This window comes from Molossus molossus, unplaced genomic scaffold (genome assembly GCF_014108415.1).
Source record: "Molossus molossus isolate mMolMol1 unplaced genomic scaffold, mMolMol1.p scaffold_m16_p_1, whole genome shotgun sequence".
In the NCBI taxonomy this organism is placed as follows: Eukaryota; Metazoa; Chordata; class Mammalia; order Chiroptera; family Molossidae; genus Molossus; species Molossus molossus.
In genome coordinates, this window is record NW_023425344.1 from 241,005,770 (window position 1) to 241,025,232 (window position 19,463).

The following is a 19,463-nucleotide window of genomic DNA, read 5'->3' on the forward strand; positions in this document are numbered from 1 at the left end:
GTACAGAAAAAGTTATAAAAAGAGATATGGTTTCCACGTTATAAGAGTTGGAAAGGCTAAAAATATATAAAGGAGAAAAGCCATCAAAATCATATGATGCCATCAGACATAAATTAAAATAGAGCCTAAAAAGATATTAATTATGTAGACCGTTTTAAAAATGTGACTTATAACAGATGGATTTACAGGAGGGGCCAACAAATTACAGCCCAGAGCTACATCTAGTTCTCTGCTGCTGACCCCTAACTTACAGGATAGCAGGAACAACACAAAAGAATGGCAATCACAACCAGATGAAGCCTACTGTAGGAAACTATCACACATATTCACTTCTGATAGAAATGCTGTAGTCCGTATATGGCAATGTCAAAGATAAGCATCTGTCACTATACTACTAACATTATACTACTCTAGTCAATTTGAGAAGCCCATGCCAATCAGGCAAATATTTGAAGCAAGCCTGGTCAAAAATCTACTGAGCCATGAATCCGAGTAGGAGCATGACAGCAACCAAGAACTGAATCTCCACTTGTGCTCCCAAAATATCTGAGAATAGCAAGAATGACTGCAAATGCCCATGTCCTGCTCTTTCAGCAAAACTTAGAGACAATAAAACCCATACACACCAAAAGCAGGCTGTGAACCGGCTGAGAGACAACTTAAGTGTCCACTGACCAATGAATGTATAAAGAAAATGTGGTGTACACACACACACACACACACACACACACACATATACACACTCAGAGGAATATTATTCAGCCTTAAAAAAGAATGAAATTTTGCCACTTGCAGCAACTTGGATGAACATTGAGGGCATTGTGCTGAAGTAAGTCAGAGAAAAGAGAAATATCATATTGATCTCATTTATGTGTGAAATCGTAAAAAAACCAATAAGCTCACAGATACAGAGAACAGTCTGGTGGTTGCCAGAGGTGAGGGGAAGAGATGAAATGGGTGAAGGAGTCAAAAGATACAAACTTCCAGTTGCAAAATAATTAAGTCCTGGGATGTAATGCATACAGTGACCATAGTTAATAATAATGTAGCACATATATGAAAGTTGCTAAGAGAGTAAATCCTCAAAGTTCTTATCTCAACAGCAACCAGAAAATTCTGTAACTATGTATAGTGACAAATGTTAACCAGACTTACTTTCAATATATTCAAATACAGAATCATTATTTCATCAACATTATGAAACTAATACAATGTTGTTTGTCAATTTCTTAAAATCTTTAAAAAAAGTAGCCCTTGCTGGTCTGGCTCAGGCACTGGCTGGTTTGGCTCAGCAGTTAGAGCGTCACCCTCAGACCAAAGGATCTCAGGATTGATTCCGTCAAGGGCATATACCTGGGCTGCAGGTTCGATCCCCGGCCTTGGTCAGGGTCGTGCGGGAGGCAACCAACGGATGTGTCTCTCTCACATCGGATGTTTCTGTCCCCCCCCCTCCTATCTAAAAATCAATGAAAAAATATCCTCAGGTGAGGATTAACAACAACAACAACAAAAGTAAAAAGAAATGAAGTCTGTCTCCCCACCCATTAAGTCTGGGCTGGTCTTGTGTTAGAAGTGAGGCTGCCTGAGTTCCGGGGTTCCTCGGGGGCCTTGCAGCCTCTGCCTCTGCCCTGTTGGCAGTCTTCACGAGCTGCCCCGAGACTGCCATGCTAAGGAGAAGCTGACCTCCTGCACTGGAGGATCAGGGCCCTGAGGAGGAGAAGGGAGGTGCCCCAGCCAGCAGCCCGCACCAACTGTCAGACACAAGAGTGAAACCATCTTGGCCTTTTAAGCCCAGCCAACTCTCCAGCTGACCACACATGCTGAGTCCAGGCTACACCAGCAGAGATCTGCCCAGAAAACCCACAGAATCATGAAAACATAGCTCACTGTTTAGGCAATTAAATTTTAGAGTGGTTTGTTATCCAGCAATAAATAACTTGTACCACTGGGTATTAGGAAATGAAAATGTATTAACCAGAAAAGGTAAACATCATTAACTGAAAAAAATCTGGTTACAAAGTCTATGTACAGAACAACCTGTACATACATTCTGAGAAGACATTAATGCATACACACACACACAGGGACAGGTCTAGACGAACATATACTAAATAACGCAGGGAAATATAACAAGGTAAACTCTGGTGGTGAACATAGATTTTTCTTATTTTGGCTTTTCTACATCTTCTATATGCACTTAGATGCTTTTATAGAAAAAAAATATTTTTTTTACAAAGGTCTATAGAGTTTACTCATTCATCAGACAAAAAGGTCAGCTGGGTCCTGGAAGAGCTCAATGTATTACAGATGTCCTCCCCTTCCCCCTCCACCTGGTTTCTGCCCCACCCCAGGCCTTCACAGCACTATTGTCTATGACCATGGGCAATGCATTTACGCATATAAGTTCTTTGATTAATCTCTTCCCACCTCCACCCACCCTCTTCTCTCTGAGATCCGTCAGTCTGTTCCATGTTTCCATGCCTCTGGACCTATTTTATTTGTCGATTTATTTTGTTCATTAGATTCCACATATAAGTGAGATCATGTGATACTTGTCTTTCTCTGACTGGCTTATTTCACTTAGCATAATACACTCCAGGTCCCCATGCTGTCTCAAAGGGTAAGAGATCCTTCTTTTTTGCAGCTGCATAGTATTCCATCATGTAAATGTACCACAGCTTTTTTTACCCACTCGTCTACTGATGTGCACTTGGGCTGTTCCCAGATCTTAGCTATTGTAAATAATGCTGCTATGAACATAGGAGTGCAAATATTTTTTCTGATTGGTATTAACCTCTAATAGTGCACACAAACTGAATAAGGTCAGTTAATCAATAAACCTTTAGAAACAGTTATAGGCTGAACTGTGTCCCTCTCTCCCCCAAATTCATATATTGAAGCCCTAACCCCCAGTACTTCAGAATGTGACTGTATTTAGAGACAAGACCTTTAAAGAGGTAATTAAGTTATTAAAATGAGGCCCTTAGGATAGGTCCTAATCCAATCTGACTGTTGTCTTTCTAAGAAGAGGAACTCTGAACACAAAAGCAACGCTGTGTGAAAGGCAGCAAGAGGGTGTGGCCTGCGGGGCAAGGAGAAAACCTGGAACAGATCTTTCCCTTGTGATCCTCAGAAGAAACCAACCCTGCCTGTGCCTCGCTCTTGGACTTCCTGCCACCAGACTGCGGGAAAATAAATTTCTGTTGTTTAGCCAGCCATCTGTGATATTTTGTGATGACAGCCCTAGCAGTCTAAATAATGTACTTGGAAGAGCGACCTGGTGTGTCTTCTAAGCACGGCAAATAGAAACTGAACCACAAAAATAGTGTATAATAAAGTCCTACTCTAAATTTCTGAAGATTTTTGTCTTTAAAGTCAAATAACAACTATAAACATGCACAAAGACAAATTATATTAAACTTTATTAACCAATGTCACTCCAATAAATTCAGTAAGAAATGAAATTCTATAAAAGCGCCAGTGGAGCGGGGCGAGGCACGCTTTCCGGGTGCACTGCCCTCCGATGACGGCACAACTCTGCTGGTCCACACCCCGCTCTCGAGCAGGCACAAGAGATCGGTCTCCGTGTTTTGTTTCGTATTTTTTTATTTATGGGCCAGCGACAAAGAACAAAACTAATGGAGAACCAACAACTAAAGAGCAACATTATCCAGGACTATTGTTTTTTAATCAAATACAAAATACTTCACTCGTCTACTTTTAAATTAAAAACATTATTTACAAAAACTAGACTATTTTCAATAAACAGAAAAAGAACGAGTGTGATTACAGCGAGAACAGAAAAGAGAGGGAGAGAAGCCCTGGTGGGGTGGCGGAGTCCTGCAGTTCGGGTTCTCACTGCTTCTGCTCCTACTAGCTGCATGAGCTCAGGCTTGTGCTTGAACTTTTCTGAGCTGGGTTATTGTAAAGGGAGAAGCCTGCACAAGAGAATCATTTCTCAACCAGCCACCAGGACTCCCAGGCTTCCTTGGACATTTGGGTGGGTGAGGCACAGAAATAATCTCGCACGGCTTGGTGCCCTTGAGCTCAGAGTCTAGCAGAGCTACTCAGTCCTATCTGTTTTCCATTTGCATGTTTGTGTCTTCACTTGAGGGAAGAATTCTGCTACTAAAAATATTTGAAGCCATTGTATTAAAATGTTCTGTCCCCTACAGTCTAGAAATTCTAAAGGAATTTATACTTAAAACTCAGTAACTAACACAGCTGAGCAGGTCCACACAGGATGCAGAATGAAGGGCCACAAGGTATTTACTTGTTGGAACAGGCAGAGAGAGCATTAGTGGGGACTTGGACAGCACAGGAGAGACTGTAGCCTGCAGGCATAAAAGATTTAGGATTGCTAGTCCAAGGCAAGCATTGCAAAATGTACCCGAAGTGTAACTTCATGACTTAGAAAGCGGATGCAACTTTAGGCATCATTAATAAAAGTATAATTTCCAAAATGGGAGCATTCAATAAAATTGCCAAATACATCTTTAAAAACCTGCTTGTACTACCAATAATCAAAGACAGGCAACACTGTTTGGCAAACTGTGAGATGAGTCAGACCTGAGTACTAATCTTCATTCTCAAGCTTACACACATATGTAACATCAAAAAACGCAGCTTCCAGAACCTTTGAAGCGGTAACGAGGGGATTCCGCAGTGCTGCTGCGAGGGTAGGTGGTACTGTGGGTGGCATCGAGCGTAGCGCTGGCACTCGGGACCACTGATGCTTGCAGAGCACTGTGTGAATTCTGTCTCCTCTAATCGTCAGAATAGTTTGAAAACTGGCCATTGTAACACACAGACTCAAATTATCCCAGGAATGGGACTAAAACCTTTAAGGACAAAATAGTCAGTGATGGCAGCAGGCGATACTAGGAGCACTGCCATTTACTTCTAGCAGGAACAGAAAAGGGTCAACTTCTCTGCAAAGCAATCCAGCAATACTTGCAGAGGACACTTCCAAAAGGGTTCACAGAAAGCCTGTGGGTAGAATGGGGGAGACTGGGCATCTCCATGATATGCAGGCCTTTTCTTTCTTTTCTCTTTTTCCCAACTACTGATTCCCATGGATATCCCTTTGTCAGCCCACACCAGTCCTTCCTGAGCACTCCTGGGGCACGGCGTGGGGCCCACTTCTACCCAGCTCCCGCCATCTGAATGGAAGCACGCTGCCCAGGGAAGCAGATGGCTCCAGTGTTTCTTAACATGAATAAAGGAGTGTGAAATAGAAGTAGAAATCCCTCAGGCTAGGAGGTCCCAAATCCAGAGCAATCCGTGATGGTCACAGAAATGCCATCACAAAGAGAAAAATGAAAGTTAAAATATTCATTTCCTCTAAGTTCCAAATTTGTTTCCCTGTGACTGCTTTACAGCTTGAGACCCACCTCCTCTCTACCCCCAAAAATGTCTCTGTTAAAAGTCTGACGACAACAGACACTTACCTAAGATGAGATGAAGCTTGGTTTCCGTCTGGAAGGCATAGTGCAACGTCACCAGAAACGGCGACTGCCGGATGTGCTCCAGGACCTGCCGCTCCGTCCGCGTGTGCTCTGTGGTTTTGGCCTTCTGCACGATCGTTGCCTTTTTCAAAACCTTCATGGCATACAGCTTTCCAGCGTCGTGCCCACTGACTTTACGGACGAGAAATACTTTTCCATATGCTGGAAGTGAAAACAAAACATTAAGATGCTATACAGGCATAATGGTGATTTAGTGAAGTTGAAATTTACAATGCACACAAGAAAACACTCTCTGAATAAAAAAGTATCCTTAGCACTATTTCAAATAGTTGTTTGACAGGTTTCTTCGATTTTTTGTCAAACATGTTCCTAAGTCTAACCCTCAGTATTTCCATATCTAACCGCTGCTGACCAAGTTATGCTTTCACTCTTACTGTTATTCTCTCCTCAATATTTTTAACTCTAGGAAACTGGCTAGGATTATGGTCAATTAACCACGATCCAATTCTGGAACATCTAGGACATTTCAGACATCAGATAAAACCTCTACGTTTTGCTATGGATGTAAACGAATAAAAACAGTTGGGTTTTTTTTTTAATCCTCACCTGAGGTTATTTTTCTATTTATCTTCAGATAGAGTGGAAGGGAGAGAGAGAGAGAAACATTAGTGTGAGAGGGACACATCGACTGGTTGCCTCCCGCATGACCCTGACCAGGGACAGGATGAACCACAACCGAGGTACTGTCCTTGACCAGAATCGAACCTGTGACTCATTGGCCCCTGGGCCAACTCTACTGCTGAGCCAAATCAGCCAGGGCATAAAAACAGTTCTTAATGAGATTTCATACACATGTATAAATCAAGTGCCTCAAGTACCCCTTTATACTTACTGTAAAAATCTCAATATAAACTGACATTATATAAACAAAGAGATCTTCAGATTAAAAAACAACAACATTAAAGATCTTAAATTGCGATCAGTACTGACAGCTGGCCATGAAAGTCGAAGCATGGAGTGGCGAGGGACGACTGTATACAAATGAATCCTACTTCGCAGAAATTCATTCATCGCAGTGGAGTCTGGAGCTGATTAACCACCATAAGCGAGGGCCGACTGCACATCTCTGGGCAGTAATTCACAGCTTACTAGGTCAACCTCACCACACTCAGGTGGGCAAATCCCGTAGGCGCCACCCCCTAGGTGAGGAATGGGGGCCAGAAGGGCACTGTGCCTCTTGGGCAGAGCAGGTACCTACATTTGTTCAGAAGAGGGGAGAGGACAAGGAAAGGTGGGAGAAGGAGGGAGGAGGAAGGGCAGGCAGAAACACCCCGTGAGGGAAGGGGTAGGTCCCCAATCCATCCCTACAAGGTATAATAAGTTCTCTTCCTTTTTAAAAATGCAAACACCTCCTGGGACAGTTAAGCCCAGTCCTGCTTTTGAAGTTAAACCCTTTAACCAGACCATCTGGAGTCAGAGTTCTGACCCAGTCCAGTCTTCCGTGCTCTGTCCACACCGCTCCAGGACAGAGCACATAATTCTGTTCTAACGCACCCACCAGAATAAGAGAGCCTGAAAGGGAGTGCTCTTGTACCCCGTATGTTATTCAGTTCGGTGCTTCAGGAAGTAAATTAGTACAGACACACGACAGAAGGGCTCAGTGAATGGCTGTGATACTCCTACAAGGAGGAAAACCAATACTTACTAAGGCTTGTTTATCAGGCTCTGTGCTAAATACATTTCACATATTGATTCACTTAATCCTCAGAACAGCCAGTGTTGTACTTTTAGTAATTCCACTTTACAGATGAGGAAATGGGCTCAGAATTCTGAAGGAACTGGCCCAAAGACTCAGATAAGAAGCAGCAGAACCGACTCAAACACAAGTAGTGTGACGCCAGAGACCACGGTCACCATAAATGGTACAAGAATGATCGTTCACAAATACAGAAATCAGATACTCTGGACTGTAATAAAATCATAAACACATTCTGGAATACAGAAAAAGTTCACAAAATGTTTGTGTCTCATCTCATTGTAAATAAATAATTACAGATTGAGATTTTAGTAAGGCAGAAATAAGCCAGAAAAGAAAACACAACACTAACCAATTAACCTAAAGTATAAAAATGAAAACAGTTCATCTATTCAGAAACACTGAAAAGAAGGGGGAAAAAACATTTTAATGAAGGGTTTCTCTTCCACAGAGTAGCTACTCACTAACTGAGGGGAAGGTCAAGTCCTCAGCAATATGGGGCATTTGTGTCCCCACACATGCATGGCACCTAGCCTAAATCCCCATCTCCAGAGTGCAATGGTCCTCAGAGGAGAGTCTGTTGTCACCTATCGTCCCCAGTGAAGAACATCCTTCCACACCACCAGAGGAAGATGCTGTGCCGCTTCTTCCTGGCATTCATGTTCACCTTCCAGCTCAGGTGTTGACCATGTGGCCACAAGGTGTTAGCACCTGACACCTGGTACTAGTCAGGCACTTTAGAGCTATGTTAACTCACTTCATTCCTGTGGCCCCCATTTGACAGCTAGGGAAACGGAGTGAAGAGTAGGGTCACTTACCCAAGGTCACGCTTGTCCATTCAGCCCGACTCCTCAGCCTGCACCTTAGATGCGCCGCAGCTGCCTCCCGTAAGTGAATGGGCTCACAGGCTAACCAGTAAGGAGCCACACATTAAACAGAAGTCACAACACAGGCCGGGTGTTATCATGGCGCAATGGACACGGTGCACTACTTCCAAGAGGAGAAAGTTTTGTCATGTAGCCCATTTTATTGATGGGGGGATCCAAATATCAGAAAATGTTCCTTATATCGAGTAGAAACAGGCCTTTTTATAATATTCACCTGTTGGTCCTTCTATATCCTCTGGATTTACAAAACAGAATTTTTACCGTTCTATAAGATAATTTTTAAACATTTAAAAACATAATTAGGCCATCTCATCTACACAAATTGTCCTCATTCCTTAAGCCAACCTTAAAGTCAACGACTGGGACTTCCCACCATTAGCTGGTTCCACTGATGTGCTCTGTGAATTTGTCAATATTTTTCTTTGATTTCTTTCCTGTTACTTTAAAAAATGTCATATTTAAGTCCAAATAAATGAGGTAGCATAGATCGCTAAAGTATGTGGTCAACTAATAAATCACCTGCCCTGCCGCATTCTATGCTGAAGCACCTATAAGGCCGTTTGTCACATTGCAAAGGGGAAGAATCCCATTCTCTACTGGACAGACCGTGAAGGAACCCCCTCCCGGGCCTGGTTAAGCTGGTGTGCAACGTAGTCCGGGGGAGAAAGTAAAGTAGCTTTTCTGTTGAATGGTGCCATTCACTCCACAGACCCCTACACGTTTTCCAATATTTTAAGAGAGGCCATTGAAACTGGAATTGGTAGCGATGTTAGCTCCTTTGAGTTGCCACTAGATGAATGACTGCCTTCTAGGGCTGCCAACTCCTGGCTTTCCTTAGATTTGGTAAAAATTCATTAGTTTTGCGTGTGCTGATGTTGTTGAAGAATTCCTGTTGTGAAAGTGTCTTTTGGGAACTGCAAAGGCTACTAGTGATGAAAACTCTTTTGGTTAAAAAAGATAAATACTAGTGCTCCCTGCTCAGACGGAGCCCCTGAAATGGAGTTAGGCAACACCTCTGGAGCTGCTGCTTAGGTACAGAAACCAGGCTTCAGGCTTCACAGGACTCTCATGTCTGGATCAGCATGCAGTGCTTCCAACACGCCATCCACAATCTTCACAGAGGCCTTGTGTATCAGTTTCATCAGAGCCAGGACCTGTACAAGACACTGTCAAGAAATGTGGGCAGAGAGGGCATGGGGTTCACTGGTTGTCCAAAGGACCCGCCTTGCAGCACTTGACTGAACTCGAAGTAGAAGTTCCACTTACTTTGAGGTTGAGGGGAAGTAAATTCCAAGGATAAAAGACAAGAAGGATTCATTCCTGACTTAGCTTGACAGATATCTGTGACCACATGAATGAGGTGAATCTTTCAAGTCTAGGCCCTACAGACACCGTTTTGGATTCTGCTAAAACCTGTGCTCTCATAGCCAAGCAGCCATTCAGAAGAGAGAACTGGATCGAGACAACTATGTAAACCAGCGGTTCTCAACCTGTGGGTCATGACCCCTTTGGGGGTCGAATGACCCTTTCACAGGGCTCACCTAAGACCATCGGAAAACACATATTTCCAATGGTCTTAGGAACTGAGACACCGCTCCTCTATGGGTCTCCAGGCGGGTCCGCCCACATGCAGATACACCCACATACGACATGAGGAACTGTGTTAAAGGGTCATGGCATTAGGAAGGTTGAGAACCACTGAAACTCTTCCAAAGCCGCAGGAAGGTTACCAGAGGATGGAGAACTATAGCTACCTTATAAGTTACTTCTGTTCAAACTGACTTATAATTCTACTCCACGTGACCCAGCACGACGTTGCAAACCTGCTGACAATGATCTCAATAGCTGGATGACAAAGGGAATAATGTAAACTGAACCAAACATTGTCAGGGGAAGTCTAGTTCCTCAGAGCAGGTGTCAGTCGCTATTCCAAATGCGGACTCTTACTCCATTTGCCACAATAATCACTATGAATCAGGTTTTTGGCACTTGCTGTCATAAAGAAAAGTTAAAACAGACTGACAGTTTTAAAACAAGATGACATTCACGTTGCCTGCTGTGTCAAATGCCACGGCACAATTTCAAGCTACTTTTCCAAGCTAAACAAAAGCAGCCTTCTTGCCGAAATTTATTTATTTATTTTTTTGTTTGTTTGTTTTTTTATTTTTTTTATCCTCACCGGAGGACATTTTTCCATTTTTTGTTCAGATAGAGTGGGAGGGAAAGGGGGGGGGGGAAGAGAGAGAGAGAGAGAGAAACATCAACGTGAAAGGGACACATCCAGTGGCTGCCACCCGCACAACCCAACCAGGGCCGGGGACAAACTGCAACCGAGGTACGTGCCCTTAGCGGGAACCGAACCCGGGTATTTCCAGACCGCAGGCCAACGCTCTAACCGCTGAGCCAAACCAGCCAGGGCTGAAATTTATTTTGAGCATAATTAAACTAATCTCATTTTATCAAATTTGAAATCATTAACCAATTTTAGGAAGTAGCCTTTAATCTCTGCATTAAAATGATAATGAGATTAATTTGTTAAAAATATTTGTATGGCCCTGGCCAGTTTGGCTCAGCGGTTAGAGCGTCGGCCTGCCGTCCGGAGAGACCCGGGTTCGGTTCCCGCTAAGGGCACGTACTTCGGTTGCAGTTTGTCCCCGGCCCTGGTTGGTCATGCGGGTGGCAGCCACTCGATGTGTCCCTTCACGTCGATGTTTCTCTCTCTCTCTCCCTTCCTCTCTCTCCCTCCCACTCTATCTGTACAAAAAATGGAAAAATATCCTCGGGTGAGGATAATAAAAAAAAAAAAAAAAATTTGTATGGCCTGTAAAAGCAATCAATTTACAAGGCCATAAATTAAATGCATGTAAAATTTGTATGTATTTACGTGCATCAGTCTGGAAGAAAAGGTTAAGAGCCATTGTCCTGGAGGCCTCTGGTTTATTTCCTTCATTACAGTGTTCGCCTAGAACGTGCTGCTGTCACTAGGATCTACACCTCAACCACTAAGAGATCACTGCTTCCTGTCGCTCATACTTTTATTCATGCTGCTCAGAACTGTGTATGTTGTAAAAACTACCTACAATCCATATCACACTTTGGGTCTTTACAGAACTTGTAGCATAAACTACTGCACTTGAACTACTACTTTTAAAAAGAGGCAAATCTCTCTTAGTGACTTCCACTTAGGTAACTCCCAGGACTAACTGCTACTCCCCTTTCCCTCTGCAGAATTCACCGCCAAACAGTGCACACCTGTAACTAGCGCGCTGTGCACTTCTGTCCCCACGCAGCTCAGCCACCTGCTTCCCATCAGTCACTGATACTCCCTGCACTCCCTGCTTATGCCTGTTGCATACGTTAATCTTATCATATTTAACTAAATATCACATAACCACTGAGATGTAAACGTGAGCTCAGCCGGTGTGGCTCAGTGGTTGAGCTCAACCCATATACCCAGAGGTCACTGGTTCAATTCCAGGACAGGGCACATGCCCAGGTTGTGGGCCCAATCCCCAGTGGGGGGCATGCAGGAGGCGGCCAATTGATGTTCTTTTCCATCGATGTTTCTCTCTCTCTCTCTCCCTTCCTTTCTAAAATCAAAAAAGAAAAAAACTTTTAAAAAAATGGTAAATAGGAAAGAAAAGAGGAAAATGAGGTGGAATGCTCTGGCAGAACTAGATAAAAGCATGACACTGCAAAAGAACTGCTGAACAAGTAGGTGTGGGCGAAACAACTATAAGAGACCAGGGGGGAAATTTATGAAAATCCAAAAGAATTTTGTACTCAGATTGCTTCAAATGTGTCTGATTCTCACTTCACTTTAAAGAATCCGAAGCTTAATTTTAGATGATGCATTACAAGTGTGGTTTATGCAAAATAAGTAATTTAAGAACTTAGTCTCAAAGAAAGACTATTCTGCCTACATCCAAAGACTGGCAAGTGAGTATGTAGTTATGCATTTTAACTAAAAAGTAGTATGTTCAAAGAATATATTTATATATATCCTTTTAAAATCATTTTCTATTTTAAACATTTTCTATTAGCCACGCAGCAATCATGTCACGTGAAAGGGTTTCCACTAACAGAAGGCCCACTCGTGTTCATCGCTGCTGAAATGCCTGCCCTTCTCGTCCTTCCCGGTGCAGATCTTGGTAAAGGATGATTTGGCCATCAACCCTACTAGCTATGCTTCCCAGCTTTCCCCCTCGATCTGGTAAAACATGCCTTCTGTGCTGTCATCTAAATTGTTTTTAAAAATATAACCCATTCCAGCCCCAAACACTTGATTTCCTATTGCTCTTAAAGAGAATCCCTGCCCTGGCTGGTTTGGCTCAGTGGTTAGAGTGTTGGCCTGCGGTCCAGAGAGACCCGGGTTTGGTTCCCGCTAAGGGCATGTACTTCGGCTGCAGTTTGTTCCCGGTCCTGGTTGGGTCGTGCAGGTGGCAGCCACTCGATGTGTCCCTCTCACTCTATCTGAACATACATAGATAGATAGATAGATAGATAGATAGATAGATAGATAGATAAATAAATAAATAAATAAATAGAATCCCTCCCACCACCTGCACTGCCTGACTTCTACCTTTCGCTCTCCACGTCTCTCCACCTCGTTTAGCTAACTCCTGCCGCCATCCAGCCCTTCCTGACTCCCAGACTAGTACAAGTCCTCTGATTTTATGCTCTCATAACATCATGCATTCTCCATTACAGAAATGATCAGAAACATTGATTTTCAGGTATTTGTGTGATTGCTTCATTATCTACCTTCCACTAGACTGTAAATTCCACAAAATTATGGACTTGTCCGATTTCACTCACTCCGTAGCATTAGCGAGTAACTCTGAAGCTGGCACATGATAGACACTCAAATAATGTTGAATGCATGAAAACAAAAGAATAAACAAGCTAACAAACAGGAAAGGGCCGAAGAAACAGCTCTGGAAGCAAACAGCCAAATTGCCCCTCCTCTGCTGACAATTCTGATAGGAAGTTGAAGTCATTAGCAATGCAGATCCACAGTGTAGGGTTTTAGGGGCCAACCCTTTCCCTTTAGGGAAGAAACAATGAGCTCTCACAAGCAATGCCTCTTCACCATGTATTAAATGTGATTCCTGGCAATATTCCCTGGTGAAAGTGAACCCAGGAACCTTAGCTGTCCCCATTTAGAACAGGAAAACATCTTAGCACAATGACATCTATATATGGCCACTGCTTTCTAGTCTGCCACACTCTGTGAGAACTAATTAGAATGGCTGGCCATATCCCTTCCTCGTATATAATTTAACTTAGGGAAAAGATTTCTATCTTTCCACATGTGATATGTCCTGGGCACTGACACTCAATCCACTTGTCTTCCCCTCCTTCTTCCCCTGTAGACCTTCATTCGCCCCAAGACATCAGTGTCAGAAATGAAACCAAACAGCACACCCCTGGAACTCTAAATTTCACTTGTCCTGCCCTTGGAAAGTGGTATTCTTGTCAACAGACCATCTGAACGTACGTGGTAAGTAATGCTGGAACAGCATATATCAAGCCCCTGTAAAACCACCATCCTCGAAAGAATTCTCAGAGAAGCATCTTTATCTCGGTGTTACTGCCACATAATCAATACACAGAGTTCAGTGGTGAAACTGACCATACCCTGGAACTTCTAAAGACTCATCTGAAATGTCAGATTCCTCAGACCTCAGAAACACTGTCCATCCCGGTGACTCCCTACTTGGACCACAGCAGTAGCGAAGACTTCACTCAGAAAGACTTCAGTAGACTGAGCTTTAATCTTCTGTGTGTCACTTTTTAATGAGATTACATAAACTAAAATTAGTCTTTGTCAAGAATATCTCTGGATCTTCTGTCAAAAGTGCTGTTCTCATATTATTTCATGTCCATGATATATGAGCCATTTGATAACTTTGGTGCTTGTTAAAGTCTCTGAAGACCCGTTTTTTCAAACTGTGGGCCGTGACCCAATAGTGGATGACGGTATTAATTTAGTGGGTCCAACCAGCATTTTAAACAACTAAAATAGAACCAAATGTACTGAGAGTGTTTCATGACACTTCTGCTTCCTCTTTATAGATAAGCATATGAATACAAACATAAACAAATCTGAGCACATGGGAGGAAAACAAAGTGGGCAGCACAGAATGATGGCTAGAAACAGACTGGTACCAGACTGCCTGGGTTTGAACCCTGCATGTGCTATTTAGAAACTGTGTGACCTTGGGCAGAACAGTTAACGTGACTGTCACGATTTCCTCACTAGCGACAGTAACAGTTCCTACATCATGTGTTTTGGGGATTAAATAAATTAATATAGTCATCTACAATAAGGCCTGGCAGATAATAAACACTATGTAAGTGTCAGTGGAAAAAAGTGTATGTGTCTGCATGTCGACACACATATATAAATACACACAGTGAGTTGCAATATAAAAATGTACCTATTTCATCTCATGGGAAATAGTAAAAAAAAGCTTAAAAGCCACTGTTCTAGATGAATTTATATGCCTTTCCTTTAAAGAAAAATAAATTACGTAGGCCAAAGATTGTTCCCTTTATCCCACCTAGGTGTCTACAACATTGATTTCCTTTTATCTGGCTGTTGCTCTTTCTTCTTCTTCTTTTTATTTTTTAGGTTCCCCTTTTTTTCCTGTCTTTGAAAACACTTCTAAACCTCTATGAAAATATGTAAATTTCAAAATGCATTTAAAATAAAATTTATTTGACTTTATATAATTTATCAAACAGAAACACTGATTCCCAAATTCCTTTACACAACACGGATCTTCATTACTAACTAAATTCCAAACATCAAAAAACATACCTATTAAACCAAGTATTTCAACATGATTTTAAAACAAAAAAGGAGAATTTGAGCCATTAAGATAACTATTTTTTGTTAGTCACTGTCTGTCAGGATTTGTAAAATCAAGAAAACAAAATTTCTAAACTTAATAAAGGTGGACTGATTAAACTGATTAATCTTCTAACATAAGAGATATAAACACAAAACATGCTGAATTAAATAAACAGATGCTAAAAGTAAACAAAACAGACATAGTAAATGCATATGAAATCATAGGCAGTAATTTTTAAGAAAGACTGAGGTAGGCCATTTGGTTTACGCATAACATATCCTCCCCAGAAGATATATAATAATGAAGATCTGAAAAAGATATAATAAAAGTGTCAGCATTCTCGATTTAACCCAATTTTTAAAAAATCCCCACCTGAGGATATTTTTTCATTTGTCTTCAGAATGACTGGAAGGGAGTGGGAGGGAGAAAGGGAGAGAGGGAAGGAGAGACAGAGAGAAACATCGATGTGAGGGAGACACATCGATGGGTTGCCTCCCGCACGACCCCGACCAAGGCCAGGGACCAAACCGCAACCGAGGTACATGCCCTTGACCGGAATCAAACCTGAGACTCTTTGGTCCGCAGGCCAACGCTCTAACCAGAGCCAAACTGGCCAGGGCAATTTAATCCAATTTTAGTTTCTAAATTAACCAAGGGCCATTGACTGATTTGCTTAACTACTTCAATGGTCAAAAACAGTTATACAGCTGAATCAGGAACACAAACCAGTACATTTTCTCATGAACAGTGACAGCTTCTACAAAACGACTTAGTATGTAAGAAGGTTGAAAATTTTAAAAATTGTTACAGATTAAAAAAAGATTGAATAATAATGTTCTAGATGAGCACTTTTTAAGTTCAGAGAAAGCACCACAATACCACATCCGTGACCCAGCTCATAACTGCATGTATTTACATATACAGCTGTGGCCAATTTCAGACTCTCTCCCTATGAATGACTCACCTAAACCATAAGCCATTTCTTAATCCTAGTCCCAAATGACTTGAAAACTAAAGATTCTGGTCCAGCAGGAAAGAAGAAAAAGTTGCGAAGGAAACCATGTCCTACTGTGAAGTCTAGACTTAGAAATAGCTACCCATGGATGTGCTCACCAGAGGACCTTATTACTAAAAGAAAAATATAAGAAAATAAGGATGACTAAAAAGCACATTCATAAGTCACTCTGTTTGTACCTCACCAAACAAGGTGTTTGCCTAGCTGAATAGCTATGTCTTAATGGTCAGCGTTAAGGAACATCTGTAACATACGCAATGGTGCACTGCCAAGTCTCACCTTTACAGGCTGGTGCACCCAGACCCCAGCTGCTAATAGCCCACAGCTGTCCTCTGCTCTGGAGAAAGGCCTGAAGCAGCCAGGAGCCACAGCCTCCTGAGAGGTTCCAGCCCACCATTCCCTGCCCCACCCGGACCCAGGCAGCCTGCAGCCATGATTAACAAGAGGCTGGCCTCCTCACTCTTGCTCCAGAACTTCCCATAGGTTCAGGCTGAATCTAGAGCCCAGCTGACATCACATGCTGCTTAGCTCTTCCCCAGCCCTTGCTGCTGCCCTTACTCTCTCCTGAGGGCCTTCCTACAATATATCATGCGCGCCCAAATCCCTGTTCCAGGCTCTGCTTCTAGTGAACAATTCAGTAACGTATACTGAACTGCATTTACACTAGAGACAGGGTCAACCAACAGCTTCATATGGAATCATCTTTTGATTATGGCATTAAACATTACAAACATTTAACCTCTCTGATTTCCATATATCTGTAGGCTTACAATGAAGTATAGGGTATACTGGGTATACAGAGATGCAAAGTTATAAACTTTTTTCAATGACAATTTAGACAATTAAATGAACACACACTTTTAAAAGTACGATTTTCAATAGGAATACTTTCCAACACTTAAGAGAATAAAACGGCAATGACTAATTCATCATACTTTTTAAAACAGTTTTACATTTATATATATGACTCAACCGAAGTTTTTTTCCCCCTTCTATCATGTCACCAAAAAGTAGGTGTCTAAGTTGTCTAGTGCAATGTGTAGCGCCCTCTGGTGGTAATAAAATGTTTTTGAAAAGTGTGCAGTAAAGAACAAAAAAACTTTTCAAAGGCTGTCCTGTAAGGGATGATTTTCATAAGAGACACAAAAACAAATCCCACATGATAAGGAAAACGTGATCTTCCTACGAGGGCACCAGGCGCTGAAGCACAGACGGTTACTGCACATTAGAATTACTGAGGCAAGGCATTCTGGACTTCTGTGCTCTCCCGTCACTCATCCCAAGGGTTTCATAACCCAGCAATAATTCTACATTCAATGAAGATCAGGTTCATATTAGTTAATTTACAAGCTTTTATGTAATATGTCTATTTTAAATGCTCACAACTCTATTCCCAGCACCCAAAATAGTACTTGCCTCTTGATAAATACACATGCAAGAATGAATTCCAAGAGCAACAGGGATGGACTGAAAGGTTTTATTTTATTTACTTTTTATCTTTATTGTTGAAAGTATTACTGATGTCACCCCTTTGACTGAAAGGTTTTAAATAGAGAAGTGGCATGCACTTAAGAAGGATCTTGGAAAGGTCACTTAAAGACCACTCTGGCTACCCTGTGAGGAATGGATTAAGAGAGACAAGCCTGAAACCGGGAAGATCTTTCGTGGCTGCATTTCCCCACTGCTGGACATGTCTCAGGCTGATAAATCATTTGTTGAGAAAAGACATTCACTTATGTGTTAAGCTAATCTAAGACCTTAGAAACTGGGCTTCTTTCCCTTACAGCTATATAAATAGCTAAAGTTTATACAGCATTTACTATGTGTCAGGCAATCTAAATGTTTCATTACTCATTTTTTTTTTTGTATACATTAGCATAAGACTGATAACCTAAAACACAATAAGGTTAACCTAAAATGTCTGAATAGTTAAGAGAAGACAAAGAATAAGAAAGAAATACATTTTCATTTGACATGTTATTTTTAAGGTAATTTATAAATCAACTTCTTACAAATGATAATAAAATTTCAACATGTCATTTATAAAATATTTTTTCATTTGTTAGATTTTTATTATTAGAAATTTAACTTTAGCCCTGGCTTGTGTGGCTCGGTTGGAGCATTGTTCCATATACAAAAAAAGGGCAGGTTTAATTCCTGGTCAGGCACATACCCAGGTTGTGGGTCCAATCCCCAGTCAGGGCACACACTGGAGGCAACCGATTGATGTTTCTTCTCACATTGATGTTTCCCTCTCTTTCTCTACCTCCCCCTCCCTTTCTCTAAGATCAGTTATAAAAAAGAAAGAAATATAACTTAAGTTGAAATTACTCCCAGATATAAAATAACTAATAATCTATCCTTATAAATGAGTCCTAAATAATTTTTATTTTTCTAATTTAGGGTACAAATTTACAGAGGAGATCCCTGTACAATAAATAACCACAACTGATGGTTATCTAGCAACTGACAATTCATATCCATTATTTTACTAATCTTATAACAACATTGTAAGACAGGCATTATTAACTTACACCAATAGGGACTTAGGCTCACAGAGTTCACTTGATTTATCCAAGGAATGCAAGTGGGTAATAATGTCAACATTCAAACCTGAGCCTTCTAAGGCATCCTTGATACCTAAGTACTTCTCAACTGTGAATGCACCAAAATTGGAAGGGTACATCAACTCTGCTGCCCCTTTACAGTTACATGGCAATTTTATCCTTTTGTCATAATGACTAAAGATTTCCAAAGTATGGATCATGTATGATGGAAAAGAAAATTCAAAGAGAATACTTAATTCTTTTAGCTGAGACATAGCCCACTTCCTTAAGTATCAGAATTAGTAATAATGCATGCAATGGGTATGTTTAAATACTTCTTCTGTACTTAGATGTCTCAAAGAAAGCAAAATGGTCAAAATAAAGGCAGCAGAAATAAAAACAGAATCATTATTCCCACAAACAATCCAAAATTTCATCATGAAACAAAATAATACTAAAAGATGAACCAAAGATATTTCTTGAACTTTGGAGTACCAATCTCAAGAATAATGCTAGAGACAAGAGCATGAATGATATCTTGACAGACTATTATTATACTTCATACTGCTATGAACATGAGGAGGGGGCAGGACAGCAGGGTTGGAAAAACATATAGGGGTGATCTCCAGAGCTTACCATCCAGAAGAAAAATAGCAGATGTGAAAGAAAATTCAGAGAACCACACAGTGCTGCATTTTCTTATCTTTCTTTTTTTAAAGATTTTTTAAACTGATTTTTAGAGAAAGAGGAAAGGAGGAGAAGAAGAAACATCGATCAGCTGCCTTCTGCAACCTGGGTCTGTGCCCTGATGAGGAATTGAACCAGCAACTTTTCAGTGCACGGGTTGATGCCCAACCAGCTGATCCACACTGGCCAGGGTAGTGCTGTGTTTCAACAGAGGCGTTTCAGTAGCACAATTCAGAGAATGAAG

At 41.5% G+C, this 19,463-nt stretch overlaps 1 protein-coding gene across 10 annotated transcripts in view; it reads right to left on the reverse strand.

Annotated features, from left to right (window-relative positions):
- RPS6KA5 (ribosomal protein S6 kinase A5) overlaps positions 1 to 19,463 on the reverse strand; it is a 150,929-nt gene that overhangs the window by 82,092 nt on the left and 49,374 nt on the right. For 6 of the 10 annotated variants that reach the window (XM_036243666.1, XM_036278416.1, XM_036241623.1 and 3 more), the window contains exon 3: positions 5,451 to 5,669. In XM_036243666.1, coding sequence (XP_036099559.1) covers positions 5,451 to 5,669 — 219 coding nt within the window. Of the gene's footprint in view, positions 1 to 5,450; positions 5,670 to 6,074; positions 6,097 to 8,042; positions 8,133 to 19,463 lie in introns of those variants that run through there. The other 4 variants (XM_036277084.1, XM_036277758.1, XM_036281265.1 and 1 more) reach the window with 3 other exon arrangements.